The sequence below is a fragment of the Primulina eburnea genome, chromosome 15, assembly GCF_022965805.1.
Source record: "Primulina eburnea isolate SZY01 chromosome 15, ASM2296580v1, whole genome shotgun sequence".
Lineage (NCBI taxonomy): Eukaryota > Viridiplantae > Streptophyta > Magnoliopsida > Lamiales > Gesneriaceae > Primulina > Primulina eburnea.
In genome coordinates this window covers 31580458-31591981 of record NC_133115.1, presented here as the reverse complement: position 1 = coordinate 31591981, position 11524 = coordinate 31580458, and the positions used below count along the sequence as shown (strand labels likewise).

The window sequence follows — 11524 nt, the reverse complement described above, 5'->3', positions numbered from 1 at the left end:
GAAATTTCTTTAGAAAATAATTATTTTATAACCAAAAAATGCAACTTCTGGTCATACTTTTAACTTAAGTTTTTCTTTATAAACTTTTTTTTTTCAAAAAAAGTATCTTTCAGATCCCACATCATCTCAATCATGAAGTGGCAAAATCCTTCCCCATGGTTTTTCAAACCTGAGTGAATGCATCCCTTTGAGACCGAGAAGATTATACGAGGTTCCCACTGAAAATATATTTTGATAGGTATACTCACGGCCTATGCAGGTTGGATAAATTAGGGATTCCCTATTTTCAGTCCTATGATGTCTTGTTTTCGCAGCGGACCAATTCGTTAACACACTGCGGAGCCATTTGTATTAACAACACTATAGCCTTGGGTCTTTATTGAAGTCGATGCTTCTAAATAAGCAGCCTTAAACTCGCTATTCTCGAAAATTTTATTATTCATATACGCTTTACTCACAAAGTGATCTCAAAACCATTCATAAATACATCATCATATAACATATGCATGCAATCATCCTTACATTTAAAAAGCGCATAGAGATTCAAATATCCCAAAAATACAAGTTTTAAATAGTCAAATGGGGTCGATAGATATAAACAAACGAAGATTAAAGTGTCCACCCTTGGATAAAATTACTTTCGACGCCCATGCTTCTTGGAACAGATGATCCTTCTCCAAGATTGTAGTGATGATACCTATGAAAATATTCCAATTGTCTGATAGGTAACGATGACATATGTGGCGTTTAAAAACCGATAGAACGAGGTTCCTCTTCCATTAATAGATTAGGAAAAAAAACTAAGAAACTTGAGCTAATGTAGTAATATTGAAACGTACCCTATTTCCAGCACGGGTTCTCGTTCCATGTCCATCGGTTGGGAAGCCTGTTGGACAAGATAGTTATTGGTTCCAGCCAGTGCACCAGCATTCCAAGGGAAAGGAAGAGTTCTTAGGCTAGTTTGTCCTTCTGCTTCATACTGCATGCAAATTGCAAAGGTAAGCATCTCTGGATTGGCTAGTTGTGCATATTTACACAAATCTGAGTCTTGTAGAAACAAAAATACCGATGACATTTCTAATGAAACCTTGATCTTTAGTTGTTTGTTCATGTCTCCGAGCTGCCGTTCCTGGCAAAAATAGAATGATGTTTTTGCAGTTATCTTTACTTCAAACTAGCTGTATTTTATATTTTCTGTTTTATGTAACACTTGAATAAGTAGAATACATATTTAAATCCTTTCGAAAAGCATATGATCATTCACTACTTATTTATATATGGATCTTGAAGTCTTTTAAACAAGAAAAAAGATACTTTTTTTCCACTAAATTTAGGTTATAATGTTATAGTATGAGGCATGAACCAACACGAAAGACCGATTCATGACAGTCCATTTAATGTTTGGCAACATTAACTAACCATGCACTAAGAAAGATCTTAGGGAACAAAGAGCATATACCTTTCTGCGAAGCTCTTCCATTTGCTCCATCATAATCTGTATCTGTAATGGTCACAAAAACAGGAGAAAGAGATCCATCATAAATTTGACCCATTGTCTTATTGAGAACAACATAAGAAAGATGCATTTAGAAGTGATGTGAATGCAACCAAAGTTTCTCATTACAATATCAAAGAAAGATCAGGTGTTAATATAAGTTTTAAGATATCTCCATTAATCTGAGATAAACATGGCAAATGTAGTACCTTCCTTTGCCTGGCTTGAGAAAGAGCCCCTTCAAGTTGCTTTTCAAGATTCTGCAATTCTTTCACACTCAGAGGTCCAAGATCTTCTCCAAGCAAATGCCTATAATTATTTATATCGAAATTTAAACATTCATGAATCACCAGTCCAAATTATTTCCATCTAGCTATTCAATGAATACTTAACTAGGAATATTAACTTCAACTTTAATTGACTACACACAAGTGTCAATTTTTTTTATTTAATACACATAGAAAGAGCAAAGGTTATCGCTATCTTTGAATCTCTATCTTTTGAAACCATGGTGAAACTCAGGGGCAGATTTAGTGTAGGGCGAACGGAGGCCACGGTCCCCTCCAAAAAAGTTAAAAATTTTTTTTAGTATATATAATTTTTTTAACTAATATATAAACATATATATATATATATATATATATATATATATATATATATATATATATATATATACATGGCCCCCCCAAAATGAATGATACGTCCATGTATCTCAGTGGCTAAAGCCAATTATAACGTTTGCTCCACCCGATTTCGAAACCTGATCCCTCTTCTTTTTTTTTTTTGGCTTAGCGACGGTTGTGACGGAAACCGTCGCAAAATCCGCGACGGTTTCTTATAACCGTCGCCATATAGCGACGGTTGTTGAGAAAACCGTCGTAAAATAAACTAAGCGGCCCCCCAGTGTCGAAATCCTAGATCCGCCCCTGGTGAAACTCATTATAATTTGGAGAATATTGGCAATGACCTTTGAGTCCGTTGAAGAGATTCATACTTGGCCTTTAATTTTGCGACTTCTTGATACCAGCTCTGAGTAGACACCAAAAATAAGTAGATAAGAAGTTTCAACTTTATGGATTAAGTCAAAACGGACTTATAAAATTAAAATTAGTTCACATCACAAAGTTGTTCTAAATCAAATTAACCTGTGCTTCATTTTGATCAACACTGTTATCATGAGGATTAAAGCAGCAACGCTGGTAGCGATCGAGGGTCGTAGTCATACTGCCCAAAAAAAATATACAGATCAAAAAGTGAATAAGAAGGAGTAATTAGGTAAAATAGAGATGACAAAGTTGATGTAATAAGATTAAGGTCAATGAGTGCTGCACAAGAACATATCGAAATAAGACATATGAAGATTATATATATATATATATATCAAGGTTGTGTAAGATGGTTTGCACATTTTTAACGAAGATAGTTAATTAGATAATATCTTAACTAGTGGTGATACATTGTATTAGAATCAAATAATAATAATATAAAACGACCAACATAATTAAGAAATTAATTAACTATATATGATAATATACTTAAGAATGTTAAAAGTCAATGAATTTATTTTCTTGATTTGTTTGGAAATTATAATGCTAATTTCAAATTAGACTTCTAGGAGAAAGAGAGTTTTAGTCGAAATGGATTTTTAGGGATGAGATTAAATCGCAAATACTTAATGATCCAAATTGTTAAGTACCATGATTTGTACACTTGACAAAAGAGGTAAGTATCAAAACAAAAATCTATAACATATTAATTTACGTTGAAAAAATGTAATAAAAGCTAGGAAAAGGGAGGTAAGTACATCATTTTCAGTAAGAAATCAGGTTTCAGAGACATAATGCCAGTAACATAAATCATTATTTTCTTGGATCTAAAATCTGACAAATATTTTCTTAAACTCTGGATGATGTAAAAATGAATATATCTTCAACGAAGGAAAAGAATAAGTGAAATATTTCATCTAGCAAAAATAAAAAGAATTATTTTCTAAAATTTAAGTGTCCTTTTCTTTTAAAAGGATTAATTAATTTTATATTTTATTACAAGATCAAGAAATATAATGACTTTACTATGTGGTTAAACAATATTTATCGCTGAGAAATAAATCAGAAACAAAAAATTTGGAAAAACTACAGATTTTTCTTGTCGAATTAATCCAACTTTAAAGATGATAAAAAAAAATTCACCAAAATTCGAAGAAAGAAATCTAGGAAAGTAAAGAAAAGAAAAGGAGATAATCTTGGTGGCCGGACAGCAGTTAATGAAGAGTTTCCTCACACAGTCCCCAAAAATTTCTTTTCACCAAAATACATAGTCAACACAAATTCATGCTTCAAATCCTAAAATCCATATAACCCAAAAGAATAATACCTTCTTTTCCACAATAAAGAATTTCACCAAAATATGCATCATGGCCTTCCCCAAAACACATAAGCCTCACATATTTCAGTCTTTTCTTGAAATATGCGTCTCTTTTGTAAACACAGTATTTTTCTTCATGAATCATAAAGATTCTCATGTTGCCAGAAAATCTTGGTGTGTGTGTGTGTATATATAAATATCATGAGTGAAGGGGGTGAAACCAGTGAAGAAATTAACCACTGAATATAAGGATGCAAAGAAGAAAAAGACAAAATCTGAAGCTTTTTCTCCAAAGGGTGTAAACTACAGTGCTTCATATATTTCTTGGGTACTCTTTCCCACTAAAAGTCTGAAGCCTTCAATTTAAGAGAAGGCAAAAAAATAGTGAAAAGAGAGAGAAAGAGAGCACGGAAAGGAGAGAGAAACCCTAGATCTTGCACAGAGGTCCGAGAAGAAGTATGTAATTGATCAACAGTAAAACTAAACGACCACCTTACAATTCACAACAAACCTCGTCTATGATCTTTTGCTCAGAGTAAAGCAGATAAACGTGTCGATCTCTCATTGGGAGATTTGTAGAAAAAACATCAACCTTGAGTCCATAAAAAATTATATATATACCGGAAGAAATATTTTAATGCAAACACAGGATAAAAAAATAATCAAATCAATCCTGAAACTTAAAACCATAGGCTTAACAGAATTCCAGTGTCATGTGAATCTTGATGTTCTTGGGAGCCACAAAACCAAAGGGATCTATCGAAAAAAACTAATCACGAACTTTTATTCTACTTTCTTTATCCTTCTTCATCGTGTCCATATAAATTCTAAGAAGTTTCCTACGAAACAATTTGCTACCTTTTGGTTTTTAGGTAGGTTTCAGAACACCACATGACGAAAATCCCAAACATGTATACCAGAAAACCAAGGTCAAACACATATACATCAGATATAAAAATATGAAACTGGATATTTATGTACACATGGAATCACGAGTACTTAAGTGAGATGTGTCTGTTTTCATAGATGTATGCTCATATATGTTTTGTATGTATATGTGTATGTATACCTTGTGCTGCTAAATTCATAGAGCTTTCCCCTGCTAGAGAATATGATAAGGGAAACCTCAGCATCACAAAGCACAGAGAGTTCATAAGCTTTCTTCAACAGTCCATTTCTTCTCTTAGAAAATGTAACCTGTCTGTTGATCTTGTTCTCTATCCTCTTCAGCTCCACTCTCCCTCTCCCCATTTTTTGCCAAACAGTGCTAGGTGTAGTGTGAGTGTAAACGTCTTTCTGTGCATATATATGTGTGTGTGGTGGAAGGAATTTGAGGGAAATTAATGGAGGTGGGGTGAGTATATAATAAAGTAAAGGGTACTGAAATTCCTTCTCTTTGTGAATGTAGAACGCTTAGTGCTTGGATTTTTCTCTTGCAAGAAAATGGTAATCTAATAATTCTTCTCTTTCTTCACCCCCTTTTTTATTTTTTCCTTTTAGAAATATGTGCTGATTATGTAAGCTGAAAACTTACCTCTGCACAACACTATCTTTTCCTTTCTTCTGTACAAAACTAAAACTAAATCCTTCCAAAAATATAAAATTAAAGACTCGCTCTTTCTAGTGTGATAGTACTTTTTGGGCATGTGAAGATCAAAGCTTCGAGGAATCAGTCGTCTCTGTGCACCCGTTGTCATTCTTTTATTCGAAATACTATGCTATAAGATTAAAACCCTAATTCTAAATACAGAATTATACCCCAAAAAATAATTACATTAATATACGGCAAAGGTTATACAGGCACAACTTGATTAAGGCCAATATGTGTTAGGATAATAATTAAGCCTCACAAATAATAAAAAAAAAAAATCATGTTCATTGCGTTGAAAATTTGAACCATAACACTTGAACCAAGAGAAATGACTTGAGGTTTTCATTAGTCTTCTGATCTCTGAGTATAGAAATTTGAGGCCAAATTTAATAGAAATCTAACTATATCGTAACAGTCACCGGCCATATATTTCGTTTAATCGAGTCTTGATGACAATGTATAAATAATTCTTGGAAAATTCAATTATATGCTTGGAAAAGTTGTTGATACAAGGCACACATGTATTCTTTGAAGGAGTAGTACAACTCCAATATTTTGTTTAAAGATTCTATCATTCTCTTTTAAACCCTATATCTCCTTGGTGTGTATCCGAAAGTGGCAATCTCTTATTCCTTGTATCCATGTCTGATCAATTCCTTTCGGGTAATATTTATGTATCCCGTGGGTTATTACCAAGTGTAGAGCAATTTTAGCTTTGTTATCTATCTTTCATCCTTTAAAAACAACAAGTATCATTATATTAAAGGGATCGATTGTGGACTAAAAGTTTAGTTTCAACATTATTGTGTGAGCTATTGCATATAGAAAAGTTTAAATTAAATTTCTTTACTTTTAAATATGTTCTTGGGTAATGACTGATGTATGCATTCAATAAATTTTGGTGTCCAAAGGCCAATAAGATTTAAAATAAGACAAAGCTGACTGCCGTTTCCTTACTCCTGAGTCGTAAATTAGCAGCAGTGATTGAAGCATAGTACATGTGACTGAGTCAAACTAGAAAAAGAAAGGGGCAGTTTAAGAATTATACGAGAACTGGCCTGCCCCATGTGAAAATGGGCTTAAATTGTGAATGCTTACATCCATTTGGATAAGAAACAAGAATGTTTGATGATTTCAGCTTCACAAATACTTGGCTGTTTTAGTAGTTTGGTTAATTGCATTAATCATTCATTAAACTTATATATATATATATATATATATATATATATATATATATATATATATAATATATAATGTACGCAGACATCCAAAGTAGAGATCTTTTATAATATGATTTAATAAAGTGAAGTTCAATCAGGAAGGATTGTACATGATGACTGATGTTTCTTTTTTAGCTCGATTATGGGTAAAATTGTTATTAAAGTACCTCCTACAAGTCCTTGTCTCAATTCGATCAGTCCATGTTGTTACTGATTCACGAAAATATCCTTATTTGACTGGAGAAAATGAAATTTTGGTTTTTTACTTATTTGTGATTTTGGTCATCTATATAATTAAATTTCAGTTTAGTCATTTTTTTTTATTTTGACAAATTGTCATTTTTCATCTGGAGTAGTGATGAATTTGAGTTACATCAACGTTACGTTAGAGAAAGAACCAAAATTATAACCGAAAAAAACAAACAAACAAATTAGATACTGGATTAAGATCAAAATTAGTAGTCAGCACGTCAATACTCCGGTGAAAATGTGAAAAAAAAATTCAACGTATGAATTGATAGTTAACATTGACAAATTATAGAACTTGAATTGAAAATATGACAAGAACAAAATTTGTAATATTCCTGAAATGCAATTTAAACTCTAAGATAATCCATGGAGGTTGTGTAATAAATATGCACAACAGTGAAAAAAAATACAAGCTAAAAACTGCCAGGTAACAAAAATTAAATTAAACAGATATGTTTGTCAATTTGTCATGTTTGGGAAAAAATAGTAAGATATATAACGTTTTTATTAACTTGAAAAGCTGTAAGCAAGTGTAAATTGTTTTGTTTTCAGACACGTACTTTTGTATCAACAACAAATGGAATATTTTTGTATCAACAACAAATGGAATTAAGTTTACTATAATAATTTAAGTAATATAAAGTAAAATTAATTGTTTAAATAAATTAAATTAATTATTCAAATTCATTGAATTAAATATATAAACTTATTTAAACGTATTTAATATGTAAAAAATATTTATAAATTTATCAATAGATATTTAATTCATGGAATAAAATCATTGTTGTAGATGAAATACTGGGAATACTATATTTTAGTATTCCAGAATAGTAGTTTAGAGTACTAAAGTTTGACGCAGATTATTTTTGTTCGGAGATTATCTAAAGATATCTATACTTTTTCCCACAAAACCATTTGCATTTCTTCATTAAATCAAATCTAAACATCATAAATAAAGTCTGGATTAATGTCATAAAAATATAAGGCAAAAACTTATGTGAGACGGTCTCACGGATCATATTTGTGAGATAGATATTTTATTTAAGTTATCCATGAAAAAATATTATTTTTTATGCTAAGAGTATTACTTTTTATTGTGAATATGAGTAGGGTTGATACGTCTCATAGATTATAATCTGTGAGACGGTCTCACATAAGACCCACTCAAAATATAAACACTATCATAAAAATTGACTGTTCTAACCAGTACGTGAGCAATCATATTTGTATGTCTTCTATATATCTGCTTGATATCAATATAAATATTTTTAATATCATAATTTTCGATACAATGTAGATATACATTTTTCGGCATATGGTACGTTATGATATTGTGTATCACCCCTATATCTAACATTCACAAACAATTCATCATATATATGACGTGAGAAAAATGTGTCTGAGAAAAATAGAAATTTAAACCTATATTAATATTTTAAAATAAAATAAAAACACATAAATATCTTGGAAAATTGGAGAAAGAAGAGATAGGATCGGCCACGCACATATGTCACCTCTCCCTCCAACTAGGCCAGCACTTTAATGCTCCTATTCATCCTCCATTTTTCTTTTCTTTGAAACGACCACACCTTTCGTCTAATCACGTAAATCAACTAAAGTTTATATATATATATATATATATATATATATATATATATATATATATATATATATATATATATATATATATATATATATATATATATATATATATAATCTAACATACATATAAATATATAACTTCTAATTGTGAATTTTCTAATATATTCTTATTAATTTAAGTTAGCAAATTAAATCAATGATTATTTTAATAGGTTCTTTTGGTAATTCATTTGACATCTTAAATGATTTTGGATATTAATTCATAATAAATTCATCAATTTACCAATGGTTTTTCTTTGTTGCTATTAAAATTGGTTGCTAAAATGAGTTGATTTTTTCATTGTTACTAATGAATATTTAATGTTTTTATCTTATCTTTTTTTTTTTTACATATAAATACATCACTTTTATTAGAAGTTGATTTTTAAATATAAATTAAGAAGCATCGTATTTTTTTATTTAAATATGTCATTTTGTTTTTGTGACACTATTTTTTTCTTATATATATTTTTTAATGTTTGCGGGTGTTTTTGTGCTTATTATTTTTATTTAACAGTATTGAAAATATTATATGCATAGAAAATTTAAATCATAATGTGTCTATACGCGTTTGCAAATTTAGGATCAATGTTAATAGTGTGTTTTCCGTGAAATGAGACAACTCTACCCGTATTTACAATAATAATTAATATTTTGAATCAAATAGAGATTCGTCTTACAAAATAACTCGTGAGGCCGTCTCACAAAATTTTGTATGTTATCTTATTTATATATCTATTTTATTTAGCAAAATCACAATTGATATTTAATTTAATAAATGTTTAGTTGTTTTATTTTAACATTATTGTGATAATTTAGTTATTTAAGAAAATTTTATTTGACAATATTTTGTCTATGTTTAATCTATTTAAGTACATCGTGATTTTGGTTTTGATAAAATTCACTATTATGTTATTTTTATTATTTTTCCATTGTGAATTGTATTTGGATGAAAAATATATTTTTTAATTTGAGAGAGCTGTCATTATGTATAATCACGCAGATTGAAATTGTCATATGAATATATATATGATTTATCGTTATAATATATTTTCATTTTTTGTGTTTTATATATATTTAAATTGATAAATACCCATAAACAATATGTTATTCGATTTTAAACATTATCTAAATGTCATTATGAATGTATACGTATATCTTTTACTTGGGAAATTCAGATATTATCCTAATTTTTGCTAACCAATCGGGTCAGAGGCAGGGTCCAATAATATTAATTTTATGGGTTTTGTATAATTTTATTTGGCATGTCGTATACCTGTTTGAATTGTTCCCGACTGTTCCGGCCATGTTGGTATAAGAAAGTATATCATGTTCAATTTGGCATCGATATTTATTTATTTATTTTTGTCAACTGTACACTTGTAATAGAGCGAATATATATATATATATATATATAGCTTTTCGTTGAATATATATATATATATATATATATATATATATATATATATATATATATATATATATATATATATATATATATATATATATATATAATATGACAATAAATTGACCGACAACTTGACCCAAAAAAAAAATACACAAATTACAAGAATAAAAATATAATTTCCTCCGGTAAAAACTATCATCAAGGGTTTGATAAGCTCCCAAAGGATAAGAGCTTGCTAGACCTCCACACTTTTTAATTTATCAAGCTCTCAGCAACTGCTTATTACTGATTGTTGAGTTCTCGACTGATTAATATTTCGGGCTGCTAATTTTCCACTTCAGTTAAATTAATTATCAGACATCGATCACATTTTCCCCGTTTGTTGATATCCTAGACGCTCTGTGAGATCGATAGAAATTTTTGTTTTTTATAACTAACTTGAACCTAGCTCGAGTTTGATATATCAGGCTTATCTTGACGAGAATATTAAATTAAAGAACGAAGCATCTAAATTAATGTGATGAAAACTGGAAAGAAAATGTAGAAAATGAGTTAGAATACAAGAAATCAATGACTGAGGGAACCTTTTTTTACCAAACTTACCATGTATCTCACATATGAATAGAACACTTTTCAATAAAGGTACAAAAAGGAAAAAATGACACCATATGGAACTTCACCTGCACACATTTATTCTGTCCAACTCCCCAAATGCAATAACTATAGTCTTGCCAAATTTATTTGGGCTACATTTTAGGGTACAATCACATGCTCCATACAATAATGGTGAATATATCACTAACTTAGTAATTTGTATGATACTTAAACCCCCTCTCGTACCATGTTATGTAAGTTTACATATGCATATGTGTAGTATTGTATAATTTGTATTTTTTAAATATAGGTACCTAAGGATGTACTATCAATCGTATATTATATCGTCGTTAGAGTATTTTTACGAAATTCTTAATACGGATATAATTAAGACGAATGAAATTTTTTATAGAAGTTTCATACAAAATTTACCACGAAGAGGTGCAAATAGGAAAATAGCAAAGAGTAGACCTGGCCACGGGCTGGTCCAGGTCAGACTCGCCGGGTTAGACCAGTATGGTCTGGGTTGTAAACCCGGCACTCCGGGTTCAGTTACGGGTCAACCCGTATTTTTATAAATAAAAAAGCATTGGTTTTTGTTAATAAATATTTGAATTTAAAAAATAAAAATATATAAATTTAAAAAAGACGTGCACTTATGTAGTTATAACAATATAGTATAATTATATAAGTTGCTTACTTATCATCTTTTGATGTTGGTGAATCTAAGTCCACGGATTTGCCAATTAATCACAAAATGTTTGGTTCTTACATATCATTTCTTAATTTCTTCAGAAGTAATTCGAAAGATCATGCACCTTTCTTTCCTAGTTATAACGGAAAAGGGTACAACTGGTTGGATCCAGCCTATTGCTTACTTTTATATAGTTACCTTTAGGAATGACGTTGCTCAATCACTCATATTTCACTCCGTCGTTTGTTCGATGTTCCCTTAATTTCGT

General features: G+C 30.1%; 1 protein-coding gene across 2 annotated transcripts; it reads right to left on the bottom strand.

The window, feature by feature from the left end:
- Positions 1 to 430: 430 nt before the first annotated feature.
- On the bottom strand, positions 431 to 5493 carry LOC140814303 (agamous-like MADS-box protein MADS3). Of its 2 annotated transcripts, none has more exons than XM_073173245.1 (8): positions 4929 to 5493; positions 2641 to 2719; positions 2463 to 2524; positions 1705 to 1804; positions 1460 to 1501; positions 1088 to 1129; positions 840 to 979; positions 431 to 697 (listed from the first exon to the last, which is right to left on the bottom strand). In XM_073173245.1, exons 1-8 carry the CDS (start codon positions 5108 to 5110, stop codon positions 610 to 612), a joined length of 735 nt encoding a protein of 244 aa, XP_073029346.1. In that variant the 5' UTR covers positions 5111 to 5493; the 3' UTR covers positions 431 to 609. The 2 variants fall into 2 exon arrangements, with proteins under 2 accessions (XP_073029346.1, XP_073029345.1); XM_073173244.1 differs by having other exon boundaries at positions 1067 to 1129; positions 4929 to 5464.
- Positions 5494 to 11524: the final 6031 nt, after the last annotated feature.